Source organism: Lottia gigantea (assembly GCF_000327385.1).
Source record: "Lottia gigantea unplaced genomic scaffold LOTGIsca_113, whole genome shotgun sequence".
Classification (NCBI taxonomy): Eukaryota; Metazoa; Mollusca; class Gastropoda; family Lottiidae; genus Lottia; species Lottia gigantea.
In genome coordinates this window covers 56,086-78,551 of record NW_008707077.1, presented here as the reverse complement: position 1 = coordinate 78,551, position 22,466 = coordinate 56,086, and the positions used below count along the sequence as shown (strand labels likewise).

General features: G+C 32.6%; 3 protein-coding genes across 3 annotated transcripts; 2 read left to right on the top strand and 1 right to left on the bottom strand.

Moving 5' to 3' along the window:
- Positions 1–6,049: 6,049 nt before the first annotated feature.
- LOTGIDRAFT_97756 (hypothetical protein) lies at positions 6,050–6,634 on the top strand (the record flags this gene model as incomplete). The annotated part of the gene is made up of 1 exon (XM_009047497.1): positions 6,050–6,634. A coding segment is annotated over one exon (585 nt), but the record flags the coding sequence as incomplete, so codon positions are not given.
- A 1,411-nt stretch (positions 6,635–8,045) lies between these two features.
- LOTGIDRAFT_237630 (hypothetical protein) lies at positions 8,046–11,086 on the bottom strand. The gene is made up of 5 exons (XM_009047496.1): positions 10,905–11,086; positions 9,812–9,986; positions 9,540–9,643; positions 9,063–9,189; positions 8,046–8,192 (listed from the first exon to the last, which is right to left on the bottom strand). The coding sequence occupies exons 1-5, from the start codon at positions 11,077–11,079 to the stop codon at positions 8,120–8,122; spliced, it is 654 nt and encodes a 217-aa protein (XP_009045744.1). The 5' UTR covers positions 11,080–11,086; the 3' UTR covers positions 8,046–8,119.
- Positions 11,087–11,348: 262 nt separating this feature from the next.
- On the top strand, positions 11,349–22,323 carry LOTGIDRAFT_207583 (hypothetical protein; the record flags this gene model as incomplete). Its single annotated transcript, XM_009047495.1, has 20 exons — positions 11,349–11,423; positions 11,563–11,734; positions 11,996–12,118; positions 12,334–12,481; positions 12,807–12,918; positions 14,772–14,966; positions 15,186–15,273; positions 15,466–15,551; positions 15,836–16,004; positions 16,712–16,934; positions 17,339–17,564; positions 17,927–18,125; positions 18,805–19,053; positions 19,310–19,512; positions 19,893–20,046; positions 20,449–20,559; positions 20,849–20,985; positions 21,346–21,463; positions 21,696–21,835; positions 22,135–22,323. The coding sequence occupies exons 2-20, from the start codon at positions 11,584–11,586 to the stop codon at positions 22,321–22,323; spliced, it is 3,021 nt and encodes a 1,006-aa protein (XP_009045743.1). The 5' UTR covers positions 11,349–11,423; positions 11,563–11,583.
- Between the last annotated feature and the right edge of the window lie 143 nt (positions 22,324–22,466).

The window sequence follows — 22,466 nt, the reverse complement described above, 5'->3', positions numbered from 1 at the left end:
TCTGTCACAACAAAATCAATCGAGCTAAAAATCGTTCAAATTTCAGTAAATAATTTGAATCAATCACATCAAAGTTATGGAGACGCCCGAAAAAGAACTGGAATTAAGTTATCAGGTAAAGATAAGGCTCAAGTATCAAAACATCTGGAAAATCTCATTAGAAAAATCCATGTCACTATTCCACAGAGTCTTCTGTTGTTCGTTCAAATTTGATATGGGCCGGTTCATTTACTTCAACTTATACATTCAATGATTACAATAATAAACTGTATTTGGCTATAACTTGTTTGATGTTTAGGGTAGTTTATTTGTCATTATTTATGATCAGTTTTGTTTTTGCAGGAGAGTGAATCAGAAATAGTATTAACAAGGCATGGTTCTGGCAGTAAACCTTATGGAATTTTAAAACGAGGGGATGATGTTGGAATTTGTAAATGTGACAAATCAGAATGTTGTACAGGCTTATATCATTGTCCATTTTGTAATCTAAATGTCTATAAACCTACAAGAGCTTCAAAAACCATTGACCATATCAATCTGTCACATTTTCCTCATGCTGTTTATTATCAAGGTTTGTTACTGTTGAATTTTGGAATTTGACATGTGATGTCTTATAATGCTATCTCAACAAGGCGTCTCACCAGTTATTGATAAATGTTAAATGGATTGCAAAGAGTTTTTCTAAATTTGTATGTGTATAGGGAACACTGATAGCATCAGTTTGATGTCATCAAACTCTTAGTTTTAGTGGAATTGCAGAAACCAAAGATGTCTGATTGCAAATTGGAATGGGCAAATTGATGTAATTTAGTTTCTCCAATACACATAAATTTTTTTAGAAAACTTCTTAACAATCCCTTTAGAATATTCAAGACAACCTTTAATATGAGCATTATAGGGGTAGCATTAGTTATCATCTTGCGATAATCTCGTCTTTTTAACTTTACATTCTGAACACATGGATTTAAAGGCTCAAATTTCGATGGTGAGCTGTGAACACAATTACTGATTGGCTTAGCTAAACAATCATGATTGGTCAAAAAATGGTTCTCTTTTTAATAAGTTTGTTATTCTATTTTTTCAGATTTGATAATTGTAAAATGTTTTCAAGACTGTAGAAAATCAGGCCATTATCACTGTCCAGTTTGTCAGAAAGAGATTTTAAAACGAAACAATTTTAAAGAACATTTGATAAATCACAGCCTAAGCAAGGTAAATGTTGAGATGTAGGCCTATACGTGATCTATTATTTGTAACAAAATAGCTTATAAAAAGCTTGTAAAGATTATAAGGGAAAAAAAAATTGAATTACTGAACGTGAATGAGCAACATTCTGAGGAAATTGATGTTATAAGCTTCCTTTTGTGGTTTGTGTATAAAACTATTAAATAATAAGAGCCAACATTACTTTTGTTTTTTTTCCTACCACTTTTATGTGAGGGTAAATCACCCTTACAACTTTTACATTTTCTCCTAAAAAGAAATATTCTGTTACTAACAAATCTATTATATTATCAGGAAGAAAACAAAAGTATTTTAACACCAAATGGTAAACAACCAGAAGTTATTCACTTTCCAGGTACATGTATGTCGGCTTAGTATTTTTAAGCAATTCATTTCAGCATCAAACTTTTTACGACCTATGTTTGATATATAACCTCAGCCCGAGAAATTTACCAATAATTGTTAGGTAGACACCACAAAAGTTTCTAGAAAGCAAAATAACTTTCAAACCAAACCTTTATGAATTGAAGCCCATATAGAAACCAGTATTGAATTTCGAGCAGCATGTTTTACCCTTAACATTTATTTGTATCAAATTTAGAGTTAAATACAGTGGAGTTGTGCAGTTTACCATGTCAAGATGCCCTAGCTAAACATTACCACTGTCCAAAATGTAAAATAGTTACATTTCAAGATGTCAGCTCAACTCTAACTCATGTCTGGAGATGTACTGGGGAAATCAAACATTTGAAACATCAAGATATGGCATGTACCATTCCAACTAGTGTGCCACATCCTAAGCTCAATCCAGCTATCAAGGTTTATATTTATAATATTTTTTCACTATCATTCAAAACAAATATGAGGCTTTGTGTGTCATTCAAAACTCTTAAGTATATAATAAATAAATGGAACCTGGTCAATTAGCTGGAAGCAAACATTAACTGTCCATTTAATAACCAACCATCCATCTATTTAATATTTGTTTCAGTATGATATTAGTATAGTGAGATCTATAGAAGATTTACCAACAGAAAGATGTACAATAAGTGACTGTTGTGATAAGAAATTTCACTGTCCACTCTGTACAACAGAGAAATTTAAACCCAACTATAAAACACATCTTATTGATCATTATAAAGTTCACTGGAAAAATAGACTTGATATTGATGGTAAAACATGTATTTTTTTTCCACAAAAACCTGAAAATAACCCTTCTGTCTGTGAAGACTGAGGATTTGATTGGATTGGATGTTTATTTAATAAGACTGATGGATCATTTTTTTTGCAAAGTACATTTTGTCTTGCACAGTGTGTGGTGGTTGATGGCACAACATAGTCAAATTGAGAGGGCCTGTAGCACAATGGTAGAGAGCTTTGGAAACTTTACACTTTCTCATTATATTTTAACTGATTGTGGTTGTGGATTCTAATCTCAGATGGAATATTGGTGACCTTAAATAAGTCCTCTTACCCCTTAGTTGCATTCAACCCAGCTGTAAGTGGGTATGGATAATCCTGGAAAGATTAATTACCAACAGGTTTTTTTCTTTTTGTCATAGATCAGTTCCATTTTTATACGCCCACATGAATATGTGGTCGTATATTGTCGTCGCCCCTGTCCGTCGATCCAGCCGTCCGTCTGTCAGCATTTCTTGTGAGCACTATAGAGACTACAGTTTTTATCTGATTTGGATAAAACTTGGTGTGATGCTTTAGATTGATAAGATCTCGGTCAAGTTTGAATTTGACATATTTTCGATAAACGGTTTTTGAGATATTGCCCTTGACTTAGAACGCCTTGAAATTTGTTAAAAATTGTTCGTGAGCAGGATTGAAGCTACAGTTTTCATCCGATTCTGATGAAACTTGGTGTGATCGTTGGAATTGATAAGATCTCGGACAAGTTCTAACTTGACCCATTTTCGATGAACGGTTTTTGAGTTATTGCCCTTGACTTTGTTAAAACGCGTCGAAATTTGTTAAAAATAGTTCGTGAGCAGGATTGAAGCTACAGTTTTCAACCGATTCTGATGAAACTTGGTCTGATCATTGGAATTGATAAGATCTCGGACAGGTTTTAACTTGATGCATTTTCGATGAACGGTTTTTGAGTTATTGCCCTTGACTTTGAAAAAACGCGTCGAAATTTGTTAAAAATAGTTCGTGAGCAGGATTGAAGCTACAGTTTTCAACTGATTCTGATGAAACTTGGTGGTTATCATTGGAATTGATAAGATTTCGGACAAGTTCTAACTTGACACATTTTCGATGAACAGTTTTTGAGTTATTGCCCATGACTTTGTTAAAACGTGTTGAAATTTGTTAAAAATAGTTCGTGAGCAGGATTGAAGCTACAGTTTTCAACCGATTCTGATGAAACTTGGTGTGATCATTGGAATTGATAAGATCTCGGACAAGTTCTAACTTGACGCATTTCTGATGAACGGTTTTTGAGTTATTGTCCTTGACTTTGTTAAAACGTGTTGAAATTTGTTAAAAATAGTATGATGAAACTTGGTCTGATCATTGGAATTGATAAAATCTCCGACAAGTTCTAATTTGACTCATTTTCACTGAACGGTTTTTGAGTTATTGCCCTTGACTTTGTAAAAACGCGTCAAAATTTGTTAAAAATAGTTAGTGAGCAGGATTGAAGCTACAGTTTTCAACCGATTCTGATGAAACTTGGTGTGATCATTGGATTGATAAGATCTCGGACAAGTTCTAACTTGATGCATTTTCGATGAATGGTTTTTGAGTTATTGCCCTTGAGTTTGTTAAAATGCGTCGAAATTTGTTAAAAATAGTTTGTGAGCAGGATTGACGCTACAGTTTTCAACCGATTCTGATGAAACTTGGTGTGATCATTGAAATTGATAAGATCTCGGACAAGTTCTAATTTGATGCATTTTCGATTAAATGTTTTTGAGTTATTGCCCTTGACTTTGTAAACATGCGTCAAAAGTTGTTTTTTGCCCTTGATTAGAGCTGTGTGATTTAATAGCTATCTTTTAATATTGTGTTAAGTATAATATTGTTTGTCTTCAGGTTATGCATCACTGGTGTGTTATCGAAACTGTCTACAATCAATAGGTCAAAAAACACATTTCCACTACCACTGTCCATACTGTGGTGTAACCAGACAACGGAAAATGGGAATGGAGGTACATGTTGATTCTTGTAAGAAACAAAACACATTAAACAATGAACAACAAATTGATATAGAAGATACTGAGATGGAATATGTTCTATCGGAAATTGATAGAGATGAAAAAGAAAACACTGATGATAAAGATGATCAAATTGATATATTAGAACCAGACATGATTGAAAATCTACAATTCATTGAACCATCTGAAGACATTCCTAGTGTTGTGAACCAGAATCCTGATAAAAAAAACATAACGAATAATTTGAAGGCAAGTTTCAAGAAAGATAATTTCTCTCTATCCATTTTGTGTGATATTTTAAAATCATGTTCTAGATTTTTAAACATCATGTTGTTCTGAATTTTCTATAGAGAGGAATAGGTCTATAAACATCATTTTACAAAATGAAAACATTCTTTTCAGATATTTCAAACAGTGTGTGGCATAATACCATATAATATTCAGGATGTACTTGGTTTGAAGTGTGATGCAGAGAGTTATATCAGTGATTTATGCAAATCAAGTGAGGTTGATATTCAATGGTTTAAATTAAATGAGAGACAATATGCCACTGTTATTGGAGAAATGGATTCCTTGATCTCAATACACAATAAAATTAAACAGGTATTTCAATATTTATTGCTCAAGCATGCTTATTTCTGAGAGAAGCCCCTTATTGAAATAGTTGCCACGTCGATATTGAGAGAAATGTTCATTTAAATATGTGTTCTTAAATTCATATGTATTTCTAATTTCAGAAAATTGAAGATGAAAACTTGTCTGAGAATTTTGTCAACGAAACAGATGATGAAAACAAACCTGACAAGAACGAAGTAGTTCAAAATATGGCCAAGAAATTTATAAAAGTTTTTGGAAACAATCTGTTAAATACAAATTGTAAAATTCCATATTCCAACAAATCTAAGTGGAGTCAACAGAAAACAAATAATAAAGTCAAAAACATTTCTGTGAAGAATGAAATGAAATCTGTTTCTGATAAGGCCAATGACATTAGTTCATCCCCTTCACTGGACACCTCTCCCAGATCAAAACCATATAACACACGAGGTAAAAGAGTAAAGGTATATGATAAGGATGGTGAAATACTAGAGGAAAAGACCAATTCTGCCGCTGGAGACAATGAAAACTTTGGAACTGAATCACCAGCAAAGTTAAATTCAAGTAAAATGATCAAACAAGAAATGGAATTGCATGAGGATGAAGAACTTATGCAAACTTCTGTTTCCACTATGACAGAATTTAGTGACTCTGACGACAATAGTCAAATCAAGAAAGAAAACAGTCCAGCTAAAAAGCATTCTATATATGATCAATCACCACTTTATATTCCGAATATAATCATCAGGGATTCAGAGAAATTGAGAATATCAAATCCATATCAATGTACAATTTGTCAGAATCATGCCAACAATTTTGAAGAGTTGAAGAGCCATATTTTAGACAATCATAGTGACAATGTGAAATTTAAGCTCTGCTGTGACATTTGCAAATTGTTTTTCAAGGAAGATGAACATTTGGAAAGCCATTTATCTTCTGTTCATGGTCCACAAATGGACTTAAAATTTGTCTGTGAACATTGTCAAAAAGGATACAAAACTCAAAAACTTTTGAACTGGCATTTGAGTTATATACACAAAGTCACAAAAACAGATTTCCCTTGTAAGAAATGTGAATTTGTTGGAAAAACACTAGTAGAGCTACGAAAACACAATGTGACACACCGCGGAAAAAAAACTTGTGAATTTTGTGGAAAAGTGTTTGAATTTTACTGTCATTTGAAATCTCATCTGGAAACAGTTCATAAAAAATCTAACAATCATACTTGTGAATATTGTGGAAAGATTTTCTTTCATCCTCGATATCTAAAACAACATTTAAAACGTCATACTGGAGTAAAATCACATATCTGTCATATCTGTAACGCAGCTTTCTATGAGTCAAACACTCTCAAAGCTCATATAGAAACTCATAGTGAACCTAAAGACAGAAAATATCGCTTTGTTTGTTCATTTTGTGGAGGAAAATACAATAATAAAACAAACTTTGAAGAACATTTAAACAAACATACAGGTAATAAGCCTCACAAATGCACTTTTTGTGATAAAGCATTTGGTTTTAGAAGCTTGCTATCACAACATGTAAAATTTGCACACACAAATGAGAAACCATTTCAATGTTCATTATGTGAGAAAACTTTCAAACTACGAGTTCGTTTAAATCAGCATATGACTGTTCATACAGGTATAAGCAAACATTCGTGTACATTTTGTCATAAAGTCTTTACATGTAAGACATCCCTTCAAAAACATCTACCAAAATGTAAATATCAACATAGTCCCTTAAACAAAGAAGATGTAGAGATTATTCCAAAAACTGAATATTTAGACGAGAACCAGATATTAATTGTAGAAATGGGAGAACAGACCAGAGATGTAACTCAATTAAATGATATTAAACTAGAGAATTTAGAAACAGATATAGCTGAAGTGAGTCTACCTACTACCAACACAGAAGAACTGTTTGTTTGTAGTGAATGTAATATGGCTTTTATGACTTTAGAACTGGCTCAAGACCATATTTTAACTTCTCATTCACAGTGAAAAATAAAATCATAAAATATTGAGTAAGGTCTCTGTCACACGTCAGTAAACACGTCAGACCCGTTAGCATATACGTCAAACACATCAGTAGTTCTTGGTTCAAAAGTATGACTTTTTATGTCTAAGCATCAGCATGAACATTTCTGCAACACAGTTTAAATATTATTGTTTAATAAATTATTGTTATACTGATGTCAACTTTATTAATAAACTAGAAGGAATACAAGCTAGACTGCAGCTGTTAAGTGGTGTGAGTAGATCATACTTTAGATAACAGACTAATAATAACAGTCACAAACATTTTGATTGTTCATCCAGAGATTGTAAAGAATTTTTCTAAATTCTTTATGTGTATCTGGGACCCTGATAGCATCAATTTACAGTCAGATGTCTATGGTTACTGAAAATCCAGGAAAGATCAATGCCAAGAGGTTTGGTCAAGGATCAGCTGGTAGAAAGGATCTTTAACTGTGAAGTTGTTATCCTTGTAAAATAAAGTTCTTTCTTTCTTAACCCGTGAGGCCTGAAGATGATAGAATGGTATCATAAATATTGCATTTAAAAACAAATTATTTGGTACATTTTTATACATCAATATATACAAAATCAACAAACAAATATTACATAGTGGACTTCACAAACTACCGTAATGTAGAACAAGTACTATTGAAAGCAGGGCTGAGTGATATACTGGAATCACTATCAAATTAAATTGTGAAATTGACAAAGCCTTATTTGAAAATATCTCTGATATTTGAAGTTGCATTAATAACTACAAAATGCCCACTATTGAAACTTCAAATTCCTTTGAAAATATCAAAAAGATTGCCATACCACCAAATTTTGATAAACAATTATGGGTTTTCTTTCATTCATAGTTATTTTTTATAGACAAAAACAACATATTATTTCAACCAATAAAAACGACACCTATTTCATATTGTGATATCCCCTTGAATTATTTCCCCACATAACTCCTTGCTTATTTCTCATACAAGTTATATGTTCATTATGTTGTATGACTACTAATAGCCACATATACTTTCTTCTGAAGATTGGCAATCAGACTTTTTAAACAGTTCTATTGCACATGCCATAATGAGAATGAAAAGGGAATACCAGTTAAATATTAGAAACGCCCAGTCTCTCTGCTTGTTCTATAGCTAACTGTAAATTATTATCAAAAAGCTCGCATCTGAAAATATATAGAGAAAAAAAAAAGTTTGATGATAAAAATAATGGCAATTGATATTTGCTTAAATGGATTGTAAAGAGGTTTTTAAATTTTTTAGAATTGAAATCGCAGAAACTATAGATGTTGGAATAGTGAAAATTGATGTTATCGGTGTCCCTGATACACATAAAAAAAATCAGAAAACCTCTTTACAATCCCTTTAATACCTCATAGTCTAATACATTATATTCAATGGGTATTACGAATATAAGTAATGCCAGTACATATCAATGTATTTGTTTTAGGAATAACATTATACTATATATATGAAAGATAGCTTGCCAGGCAAGGTAACAGACGCCCACTGGCAGCTGTCAGAAATGGTAAAACAGTCTTTAGTGACTAACGTATGAATTTTCTCATATTACAGAAATTTCAATAGTTTGAATTCAATGATATATATATTTACTGCCAGTTATTAATACTGAGAAATTCCACCAAATTTTTCAAAATCAATATCAATAACCCAAATACATCAAATTATCGCATCAATATACATGATCACACCATGTTTCATTAAAATTAATTGAAAACTGTAGTCTCTAATGTGTTCACAAACAAATTTTGATGCGTTTTTCCTAAGTCAAGGGCAATAACTCAAAGATCGTTCATCGAAATATAGCCAACTTCAGACTTGACCAAGATCTCATCATTATAAATATTCACACCAAATTTGATTAAAATCAGTTGAAAACTGTAGTCTCTATTGTGTTCGCAAGAAATGCTGACGGACAGACGGACCGACGGACAAGGCTGACGGCAATATACATCCACATTTCCATGTGGGCGTATAAAAAATGCTAATAGTAATAGATCAACAGAATCTCTTACCTTATTGGCATGTCTAAGGAATAGAAAGGATTTTTTAAAGCAAAATCAGAATAAACTTCATAAAGTTTCTTTAAGAAAATATCAACAGCTGTTTGTTTAGGATCTGTTATCACCATAAACTTTATACCTGAAACGTATATATCAAAATATTTAAAACAGAAGTGCTTTTTGACACAGTTTAAAGATGGGTTTCCTTATATTATAGTGTCATTTTCATAAATGTGTAAATATGGTGAATCTTTCCAAACATTAGGTCATGGTGAATATCAAATCCAAGTTTCATGGTGGAGAATAATGCTTTAATTAAGTGCCCACCTATTCAAACTAAATGACTTCTGACATCATTCGCATCTGAAACCATTAGTTTTTAGGGGCACAAACATAATTTGAAAGACAATGGCATCGCTTCATAGATAGAAATATAATGTTTTGAGGTATCTTCATGCTTGAAATTTTACTTAGTTGTCTTTTGCCTACCTGTCATAGTTTGAAAGCAATGTAGTTTAAATGTATCAGTTTCTAATAATTCTATCCCAGATGATCTTTGTTCAGGAGATAACTGACAACCAATTGCAAACAACCTGTAACATAGATAAGAAAAAATTTCACATGTATAAATCCAGACATTCTTGTATCAAAATAAATCTGATCTGTTTGTACTGACATAATACTGAACATATTCTATGAATACAAAACTAAGTTATTAGAATGAAACTGTTCTTTTCCATCAGAAATGGTGTTGTACTTACGAATGGAACATACTAGCTAACATAAGCTTTTCATTAGCAGTCAGTTTGGCACGACCAAATTTAATATTAATAGGATAGTTGGTTTCATCATTTAATACTTCTAGAATATCACGTCTGTCCTGTAAATATTTCCCTTCAGCTGGAATTCCATTTATAGATAACACTGTATGTCCAACTGTAATGAAACAAAACATCAGTCATTGTCTAGTTATACATTTATTAGTTAATTCTGAAAGTTGTTGTCTATTATTTAACAATTATTCAAGATAAGATTTTCAAAGACATATCATCGTCTAATTATCATCTAATGGTATTTTAGATGTAGTCAACATGAGGCCTGTGTTAATCTTTGTTCATTGTTTTAATTCTACTATGGGCCAAGAGCAAATTTTATACTTTGACAAAATAAAGTTAATATGAGAGCGCAGCTTTCTCGACGGAAGCTCTCTATAATGGTAACACATACATATACATCAATTCGTTTCAGAAAATTTATGCCCCACGGGTAGTCAAAAAAAAGTGAGAAAAAAGATGGCGGTTCATGGGGGCTGCCATGTTTGTTGACAACTAGATCGCAGTCAATCGGGGTAGTTTCGGAGTGAATATCCTGGAATTCTTTAAATAAATTAAGACAATTGTTTCAAACACAGTAAGGGATGTTTTGTAGCAACTTAACAGCCCTTATGTTTTATTTTTATTTTTCCTGGACTTTCTCCCAAGCAATGGTGGCAGCTTTGTTGACATCATACGTCAAGTTATAATGGCGTCATCGTTATAGATGATTACTTTCACACCTTATAGAAATTTCTCTAGATACCTTATAAAAGATTGTCCACAGATCTTATATTCATACCATCACACATATGATTAGAAGACAAAGTAGTTTGCATAACATACACGATACAGATCAGGTTGAATGGCTTTTATTTAATCATTATTAATTATTGTTTTTTTGTCAATAACCTGCGCTCTCATTCAAGGCCATGCCTTCATTCATATCATGTATCTGAAAAGGGAGAAGCCTGGAAACCAAGAATGAAGAGGCAACGTTGTATGAAAGAGTGGAATATGAGGGGTGGGGCAATTTGTGTACCTTTAATTCCGTCCCTCTCACCGAAAGCCACCATGACTTTTTCATCAAATGTTTTTAGCACAAGTTCAAGGGGATAACTAAACGTCTTTTCAATTTCTGTTCTTTGTGAATTGTGATCATATTGATAGATTAAACCGCCTGCTTTATTGACGATGTAAACACTGAAAATGCCCATGTTTACATTCAGACCCTTTTTGATCTCATTTCCCGTACTCTTCAAATGAAAAGATAACTCCTGGATAACGACTCGATTATCAAGACGGTTGATAGTGAACACGTGCGGAATATGAATGAGTGTGTGTGCGTGCATGATTGTTATTCAGTTTTCGTATAATTGACCACTAGAAAGCATATGTTCTGTCTGACTTTAAATAAATGTCCAATATTTTGTACCTTGCCAGATCCAAAATTCTCACATATATCTAGATAGGCCTTATCAGAAAGATTGCATAGTTCTTGTGTTGTCACTACACTGGCACTCTGCCGGCTGAGACTTTGACTTAGAGAAAGATCAAAGATGTTAGCCGATCTGCATTGCTGCATGCAATAGGCCTATTGTTTTCCCTATTATTGTGTAATTGAACATGAAAAATTATCTTGGAGGTTAGGCCTTATATTTGAAAAATGACCTATATCCAATAATAATTTATAATTTCAGACAAGAACGAAGAAATAGAAAATGAGTGAATCAGTTTTATTGTTAGGAAGTGGTGGTAGAGAACATGCATTAGCGTGGAAACTCTCTCAGTCAAAACATGTCAGTGATATCTATGTGGCACCAGGCAATGCTGGAACTGTCCTTGAAGGTGGCAAAATAAAGAATATTACAGGTAGAGTATGGTCAGCCTTTGTTTGGGTCCTTCCAAACTTTTGTGGAAACGATAAAATGTTAGTCATTAGGTTGGAAAATCAACTCTTGAATTTCAACTCTTTTTTCCCCAGCTGTCTTGGAAGTGGTTACCTGCTTCAGATGACGTTAGACCTCTCTTTAATAAGAAGTATAGTTGAGATCCACCAGTAACATCTAGGTGTAAATTATGACTTCTATTCAATATGTTGTTAAATTGAAATGATTTTGAAATATTTTATAGATCTGGATATCAAGCAGTTTAAAGATGTTAGTAATTATTGCAAAGAGAAGAAGATAAGACTAGTATTAGTTGGACCAGAAGATCCTCTAGCTAATGGTATAGCTGACCATCTCACTGAGAAAGGTAATGCTTTAGCCTAACAAAATAGATTTACTGAACTTACTGTAATGTGTCTATAAGGACAGTGGCCTGTTGCATCAAAATGGTACTGATGCTCTGATTTTGAACCTTTGTTAGGCAGAATGATATCATTTAGTGTCATTCTTAAGTTGGAACCAATTGATATTGATTAAAACTGTTAATTTTCTTTGTTTAGAATGTAAGATTTGTTATTTCAGAAATACCCTGTTTTGGTCCAAGTAAGCAAGCAGCTGAAATTGAGTGGAGTAAAGATTTTGCAAAGAAGTTTATGATACGTCATGCCATTCCTACAGCTCATTATCAATCATTTACTGATCCTGTAGAGGCATGTGAATACATTAACAAGTAAGTCAAGAGATAAAACTATCCTATTTTCATTGTTATGTTTACTTCATTATTAACCTCCATTGGTAATCATTATGACTGTTCTAGTTTGGCCAAAGGCAATAACTAATAAAGGATTTACTGGATATTGATTTTATCGGAGGCTAAAAACCTTCCAAAATTAGATCAAAACTGTTACCTCTATTACATTACCAAGTGGATAACAGGAGGGTGAAAACAACATAGATCTACATTATGTTTGACTATTGAAAAGTACAATGAAGCAATGCGTTTGATTTCAGCCGTGGCTGGGCCTGTCACTATATGTGTATTTATTATTTTGCAGGGCAGATCATAAAGCATTAGTAGTAAAAGCCAGTGGTCTAGCTGCTGGTAAAGGTGTTATTGTAGCTGAATCTCGGGAAAAAGCTTGTCAAGCTGTTAATGATATACTTAAAGTATGGTTAATTTTGTTTACAATGCCCAAAACAAATAAATGTCTCAAACAGGCTATTGTATAATCGATAATTTTTATACGCCCACATGTGGTCGTACACCCCCGTCGCCCATGTCCGTCGGTCTGTCCGTCAACATTTCTTGTGAGCACTATAGAGACTACAGTTTTTATCTGATTTTGATAAAACTTGGTGTGGTGCTTTAGATTGATAAGATCTCGGTCAAGTTCAAATTTGACATATTTTCGATGAACGGTTTTTGAGATATTGCCCTTGACTTTGAACGCCTTGAAATTTGTTAAAAATTGTTTGTGAGCAGGATTGAAGCTACAGTTTTCATCTGATCCTGATGAAACTTGGTGTGATCATTGGAATTGATAAGATCTCAGACAAGTTCTAACTTGACGCATTTTCGATGAACGGTTTTTGAGTTATTGCCCTTGACTTTGTTAAAATGCGTCAAAATTTGTTAAAAATAGTTCGTGAGCAGGATTGAAGCTACAGTTTTCAACCGATTCTGATGAAACTTGGTGTGATCATTGGAATTGATAAGATCTCGGACAAGTTCTAACTTGACGGATTTTCGATGAACGGTTTTTGAGTTATTGCCCTTGACTTTGTTAAAACGCGTCGAAATTTGTTAAAAATAGTTTGTGAGCAGGATTGAAGCTACAGTTTTCAACCGATTCTGATGAAACTTGGTGTGATCATTGGAATTGATAAGATCTCGGACAAGTTCTAACTTGACGCATTTTCGATGAATAGTTTTTGAGTTATTGCCCTTGACTTTGTTAAAACGTGTTGAAATTTGTTAAAAATAGTTCGTGAGCAGGATTGAAGCTACAGTTTTCAACCAATTCTGATGAAACTTGGTGTGATCATTGGAATTGATAAGATCTCGGACAAGTTCAACAAGAGATATTTTTGATGATCATTTTTTGAGTTATTGCCCTTGACTTTGTAAACGTTGTTTTTTGCCCTTGATTAGAGCTGTGTGATTTAATTGTTTGTTGTATTTGGGTTATTGATATTGATTTTAAAAAATTTTGTGGAATTATTCAGCATAAATGATTTCTTCAATATGAGAAAATTCGTACTTTAGTCACTAAAGACTGTTTTATTATTTCTGACAGCTGCCAGTGGGCGTATGTTACCTTGCAACGCAAGCTATCTTTGTTAGTTGGTTACTGCTTTAACATAATAAGAAAATTTAATCAGAATAAGTTTCAATTTTATTGTTACTATTAATTGTCTATTGTGGCACACAGTTTATAATGTGGACGAATATTGTCGTCACCCATGTCCGTCCGTCCACAATTGGCTTGTGAACGTGATAGAGACTACAGTTTTCATCTGATTTGAATGAAATTTGGTGTGATCATGTATATTGATGAGATCTTGGACAAGTTCGATATTCACGATTTTTTGATTAACAGTTTTTGAGTTATTGCCCTTGACTTATGAAAAACGCGTCAAAATTTGTTTGTGAATAAAGTAACGACTACAGTTTTCATCCAATTTTTTGGTCAAGTCTGAAGTTAGCTATATTTCAATTGAAAATTTGTTTGTGAACACAATAGAGAGTACAGTTTTCATCCGATTTAAATGAAATTTGGTATGATCATTTATAATGATGAGATTTGACAATTTTTCGAACAACAAAATTTGAGATATTGCCCTTGACTTAGTAAAAACTCATCAAAATTTGTTAGCGATAGTGGTGACAGTTTATGTCAGAATTTTATTAAAGAATGTGTCAAATTAGAATTTTGGTGTGATTTGCCACAGATAGGTGACTGCCCTTGATATACTGAAAATGTATGAAGAAAGTGGGCGTATCTTGAACTCATTCTTAGGACAAGAAGTTTGGTAATGCTGGTGATGTAGTTATTGTAGAAGACCTAATAGAAGGTGAAGAAGTATCTATTCTAGCATTTACTGATGGTGAAACTGTAGCTATGATGCCTCCTGCTCAAGATCATAAACGTCTCAATGAAGAAGATAAGGGTCCCAACACTGGTGGTATGGGGGCCATTTGTCCATATTCAAAGGTTTGTTGACTTTGTCATTGGAATTTAAAATTACTAAGTAGATAATTTTACCAGTGGTACATCACACCATTGTATCATCTTGCTATAATGAGATGTAATCTGATGTAATGCACATTTTGTGTGAGAGAAAAACTGTGTAAACCTTAAGTTTGAAAGACAAAGGAATTGTCATTGAAAGTTTCCATTATATATTATTTAATCTGGTGTAATTTCATCCAGATCTGTGAAGAAATGTTAAAGTTTATTAAAGAGGAGATAATACAGAAAACAGTTGATGGTTTAAAACAGGAGGGTAGAAAGTATGTTGGTAAGTCAAAATATAGGTATTCTTCTCATTACCTCATAAATCTTATTAAAATTTCCATATTTTTGGCATTATAATGCAATGAAGATGATTTTCAATGCATCAATATACTATGTGTTCAAGATTTAGTTGAACCTCATAAAGTTGGTTATTGTTCACTTCTGCTATGATGTCAGTTTGACTGTTATATTGTAGGTGTAATATATGCTGGATGTATGATAACTAAATCAGGACCTAAAGTTCTAGAGTTTAACTGTCGGTTCGGTGATCCTGAAACTCAGGTATGATAATATCGTTTAATAGAATCAGGCTCTATGTCAATTCAATGAGTTTTAATTAAAGTTTATCTAATCTAGTCTGTGTATTTAATTAATTGACATAACAAGATTGAGGAACATATTTCATCTTAGACCATGTTCATTTCACTGAATTACTGCAAGATATGAATGTTCATTCATGTTAATGGCTTATTGTGATAATGTTTTGTGATACGTTTGTTGATTGTGACATGTTAGGTTATCTTCAAAAGTCAAAACCATATTGATATATATTTTTTTTATTGCAGTCAATCTTGTCCTTATTAAAATCAGATCTATATGATATCTGTAAAGCCTGCACAAACGGTACATTATCAACTAATCGTCCAGTATTTGATACTCAGCATGCTACAGTTGGTATTGTTCTTGCTAGTCATGGTTATCCAGACAAATATCAGAAAGGAATGGAGATAAAAGGTAGGTTATATGGAGGCAGAAGAATTTTGTACTATAACTAAATAGCTGAATGTGAATATGACAATGTTGCAAATCTTAGCATTGGAATATCCTGCAGTGAGGGAATACATTTTTATATGCCCACTTTATATTGTGGTCGTATGTTGTCGTGGCCCCTGTCCTTCTGTCCGTTTTTATCTGATTTTAATGAAACTTGGTGTGATCATTTATATTCATTTGATCTTGGTCAAGTTTTAAGTTGAGGAGCTTTCGATGAACAGTTTTTGAGTTATTGCCCTTGACTAAAGAAAAACGTGTTAAAATTTGTTGTGAACTCAATAGAGACTACAGTGTTCATCTGATTTAAATGAAATTTGGTTTAATCATTTATAATGATGAGATCTTGGTCAAGATTTTTAATTATTGCCCTTGACTTAGAAAAAACTCATCAAAATTTGCCCATGATATACTGAAAATGTATCTGGGAAGTTGGCGTATGCTAGGCAACCACTTGTTATAGGAACATTTTACATATAAAATATGGCATTAAACCTGTGCCACGGCCCTTTGTTGAAGAACAAAATCTTTGTAACATTGTACATGTACAATTTAATGTTATATTAATTTAAGTTGATTTATGTTCACTATTGTCTCGATGTTGCAACATTTTAAACTTTTTTGAAAAGAATGACTCAGATAGCTAAGGCAGCTAATATGATAATTTTCAGGTTTGGGAGATGCCGACAAATTAGGTGTGAAAGTTTTCCATGCTGGAACTCTCCAGAAAGAAGATAAAATTGTCACCAATGGTGGTCGAGTGTTATTGGTGGTGGCAACAGAAACAGATATGGAATCAGCATCCCTGCGAGCGCTACAGGGTGCTGCTATGATTCAGTTTGATAAAGTTTTCTATAGGAAAGACATTGGACACCATGTTCTTAGAGATGCAAGGTATACCTAAATGTTAAAGTATGCCCTCATGAAATATTGTTGTCACCAATGTTTGTTACTTGTACTTAATATTTTTCAGTTTCTAGGTTACTCTGCATTGATATAGCAATATAATTTTGTTCATGTGAATAGAATTGAACTAGATCAAATTTTTCTATTATCATTAGCAGTGATAAGATGTCTTATCAATTATTCACAGTATTATTTATATAGGTGATTAGAAATTGGGTTTGATAACAGTGATTGTGACAGTAGCTATACTAGACAATATAGCAGTCTATTAAGTCCACATTAAGTTGAACATTTATTTTGGTTACTGAAGGGGATTATTATTTGGATAAGACTATAATCAGTTTAGGAAAATTTATTTGAAATCTCCCACATTCTATTTCTCCTCCCTACAGAGAGAAACCTCCAGTATTAAATGGGCTTACCTATAAAGATGCAGGTGTTGATATAGAAGCAGGGAATAGCTTAGTAGAAACTATCAAACCAGTTGTTAAAGATACACAAAGACCAGGATGTGATGCTGCATTAGGAATGTTTGGAGCAGTATTTGATATCAAGGCAGCAGGATTCAAAGATCCTTTGCTTATTTCAGGTACAGATGGTGTGGGAACAAAATTGAAGGTAATTAATCTCTTGGTTTAAAAAAAAAAACAGCTCAAGGGAAACTATGAGACAGAAAGGTTTTGAAACAAGGGTCTCAATCAACCACCAAGTTGTATGCAACCAAAGTAATTTTTAACTGTAAATCAAAATGATATTTCTGTTACTTTAGGCAAATTATATATATCCTTGATGCAAAGCCATTATTTTTCATTTGACCACTTAATGATTGTGTTATAGAGTGTATGAAACTCTGAAATAGGCCAATTACTGAAGATTGAATGGCGATAGAGTTAATATTTCTACATGTATATAACTCTACAATTGATGTATTGAACAATATTTAAACAGTGAGAGAATTCTGTAATTCTAAATATTTTTAGGTTGCTCATGCTGTAGGAAATCATGATTCTATAGGAGTAGATCTGGTAGCTATGTGTGTAAATGATATCCTGGCTCATGGAGCAGAACCATTATTTTTCCTGGATTATTTTGCATCTGGTAAACTACATGTTGATACGGCTGCCCATGTTATTAAAGGAATAGCTGATGGATGTAAAGAAGCTGGTTGTGCTCTTGTGGGTGAGTATTATATTTCAAAGAACAGAAGGTTTCATTTATCCATGGTGAAACCAATATTTGAAACATATTGCAAATAAGAGGACTTAGCTTTTGCTGTTATTTCTAAATTTGATAGAGTAATTCAAAGTTTAGACAGAAATGAACAAATATGTTGAATAAGTACGGAGCCCCTAAGGCGCAATTGTAAACATATTTATTTATTATTTCAATTAAACGAAATAATTATTTCGTTTAAACGAAATAACATCATTTATTTCGTTAAAACGAAATAATTATTTCATTTAAACGAAATAATTAATTCGTTTAAATGAAATAATTATTTCGTTTTAACGAAATACACTATGTTTATTTTGTTTAAACGAATTAATTTTTACTTCTATTTCGTTTAAACGAAATAATTAACCAATCTTTTTATTTCGTTTAAACGAAATAATTATTTCGTTTAAACGAATTAGTTATTCCGTTTAAACGAATTAATTATTTCGTTTAAACGAAATAAACATAGGGTATTTCGTTAAAACGAAATAATTAATTCGTTTAAACGAAATAATAATTTAATTCGTTTAAACGAAATAATATAATGATAAATAATAAATAAATATGTTTACAATTGCGCCTTAGGGGCTCCGTAAATAAGTGGGATCATTAAATGTTTTTATGATTTTATATTATCTTTAAGGAGGTGAAACGGCTGAAATGCCAGGTCTTTATCATGGTGAAGATTATGATTTAGCAGGATTTACAGTTGGAGCAGTAGAACGTGAAAATTTATTACCACGTTTAGGTGATATCAAACCAGGAGATCATGTGATTGGGTTACGATCCAGTGGTCTCCATAGCAACGGTTTTAGTCTTGTCAGACGTATCTTAGAGAAGAAAGAACTGAGATTTGATATGCCCTCACCTTTTAAAACTGGAAAGATGTTAGGTAAGATGTTACTGTGGAATCTAATTTTATTAAGGAACAGATAAAAGTTGAAAAAAGTGATTTCTTGATTAGAAAAATTGCCTGGTATGTCTTGAATTCAAAGAAAGACACTCAATGAAATTATCCCCTCTAGTTTTTCAGGCTATTCACCTATTTCTCAAGGGAGATAACTCTTAAAACAGACTTGATATCTTATGACTACAATATTACATTGATTCTTTCATAAATTTAAAATATCAATGTATTTTTATTGTAGGAGAAGATTTGCTGACACCAACTAAAATCTATGTTAAGAGTTTACTACCCTTGATAAAAGAGAAAAAGATCAAGGCATTCTGTCATATAACAGGTGGTGGTTTAAGAGAGAATATTCCACGTATTTTACCGGAACATCTCTCAGTTACTCTGGATGCTAAGTCATGGTATATGCCTGCTGTGTTTGGTTGGTTATCTGAACTTGTAAGTAGACATTTCACTTTCATATTTATATTTTTTACACGGAATATCATCTCAATCCTTCTTTCATTTGCACTTCACTTGACTTGGAACTGGACTTGAGAGTAAGCTTAAGGGCTGTTGATTTATATTTTGCCATTTGGTTGTTGTATTAGTTCATTGACAGGTGATGGTTAACCTATAGTTAATGCCCAACAGAGGGTATTGGTCCATGGGCATTTTAGCTTCCCTACCAGTCTTGTGTGGAAAATAGAGCCAAATCAACAGCTCTGGTAAGCTTGCTCAATCAGTATAGGATTGTTTTTTCTCAGTTGTTAGACTTAACCCTTGTCTTTGGAGATTTCATGTTACAGCTTTACAAGTTATGTTAAATTTCTTTATAGGGTGGTTTATCTGAAAAAGAAATGGCTAAAACATTTAATTGTGGTATAGGAGGAATAATAATAGTCAATCGTAGTGAATCTAATGATATTATCAAATCTCTAGAGTCTGTAGGAGAATCAGCTGTTATTGTAGGAACTGTTGAGAAATATACTGGTTGGTCTATTCTATCTTTATTTTGCTCTATATTCTCATATTCTTGTTTATAGTCACATTGGTATTTTTATTAATAAACAAAGTAATAATTTATTGGTCAATTGTCACTTTCCATGTTCATGTTTGTTTAATTAGTCTGGTTTTCCCTTGTCAATGATGCTTGCCAGAGGGGTTGAAAAGTGTGCAGTCGTTCGGACGGTACAATAGACAATAGACATGTCTTGTGTGCCACAGGTTGTATACGTTAAAGATCCCTCATCAGTTGAAAATCGAAAAAGGGTAGGTAAATGCAGCTGTCCTGGCAAAATTTTCCTCATTGCACAATGCATTGCATGGTCAGTTTTCTTATTCCCTTAAGATGCATAATAGAAGGAAGCAAAACTTCATTCATTTCATTTTAAGGTAAAGAGAAGTTAAAAATAAAGAATTTAGAGGTAGCATTAGTTCAATCGTGGAGACATGTACCTGGTGTTAGTAGGAAAAAACGTGTTGGTGTTTTAATCTCAGGATCAGGTAAGGAGATATATAAAGAAATAAAGTGTGACAGATATCAATATTTATGAAGAATTTATTGAAAACTATTTAAAATGTTATTAGTGTTTCCTTAAAATAAAATTCACATCATTGTAGTTTTAGAATTTCTTTAATGAAACTATTAAATCACTCAAGTGGGTTATAAATAGGACATAAGATCAAAGTTTGAATCTTTATATCCGAATCTATACCAAAGTTCTATATTTAAACTCCGAGCTAGATTGCCTCTTAATGTCATATCACTACTTTGTTATAATTTGTAATTTAGGAACCAACCTCCAGTCTCTGATAGACTATACTAGAGATGTCAGTAATAATAGCTGTGCTGAGATATTATTAGTGATTTCTAATAAAGATAGTGTGCAGGGATTAAAGAGAGCTAAACAAGCTGGTATTAATACCAAGGTAATTGTTATTTTCCCTAGCCTGTAGTCAGAAGGCCACGATGACCTGCAATATTCCTCTTGGTGATCAAATCTTAAATCTTGCTTACATCCCTATAAACCTAGGGATAAAAATTGTACATGCAGCCTTTATAAACATGGGTAGAGTTACTGACTTTCATTAGCTGGTGCTTTTAAGATTACCAAGTTTAAGATGTGAGGACAATCAGTTCCAATAATCTTGTGTATATAAGAATAGTAAACATGTACCATTTGTTGGTTAATCCATAAGAGTATGATTTTATGATATTCCACTTAGCATGTCATCTGCAGCATATGGACAATATTGCATACCTAACATTGTATTTACCTGCATTGATAGGTAATAAATCATACAGAATATAAGAGTAGAGAAGAGTTTGATGAAGCTGTAAGTTTATCTCTAGAAGCGGCTGGTGTAGAGATAGTTTGTCTTGCTGGCTTTATGAGAATACTCTCAAGTAGGTATTTGTCAGTTTGAAGACCATATCAATGATAGTGATGGAAATCTATAAAGAAAAAGTTGAACTCAACAACAATGTTACAAAATTAACATTTGATATCTTTTTTGAAATTTTATCATGGAATGATGCTGATAGGAAAGTTAATAAAACTCTTTGTATGTATTTCTAAAGTGTGGATAAAACAAAAAATGTTTTCTCAATGATCATGACTGATGTTTTCATATTGTAGGTGACTTTGTCAAGAAATGGCATGGTAGATTATTAAATATACATCCCTCTCTCCTGCCATCATTTAAAGGTGCTAATGCTCATAAGTTAGTTCTAGAGTCTAATGTTAGAATATCAGGATGTACAGTTCACTTTGTTGCAGTAAGTCATAATTTTTTTTTATCAAGTCGCAAACACATATCGTTGACATGTGTCTGTCAATGATGAGTTTCGTTTGCAAGATATACCGGTAAGTGGATATTTGTTAAGTCAATATAAGTTTATAAATCATCTAATACAACACTTTATCAAATGGACAGTATTGGAAAGTCTCAATGTTTAGGATGAATTAATGCACTGTAATTTAATTATATATGGTTGAACAGATAAACGCTAAGGAATCCATGTGATTGAGCTTGTCTAAGATCTCATGTCAGGAAATTGTTCTATTTATATTACAGGAAGAAGTTGATGCCGGTGCTATATTAATCCAAGAATCTGTTCCAGTCTATCCTAATGACACTGAATCTACCCTGTCAGAAAGAGTTAAAAAGGTGGAACACAAAGCTTTCCCTAAAGCCTTAGAATTGGTTGCTAGCGAGGCAGTGAGTTTAAAACCAGGTGGAAAATTAGAATGGAAACATTACTGATTTAGCACAGATTTGAAGAAGAATAATTAAAAATTCAGAAACTGGCTGTAACAGATGAATATTTTATAAAAAAAATAATATAATTGAGCATTTTACCTGTTTTTGTCCATTTTTCCAGATTTCTTATTAAATTATCATATTGT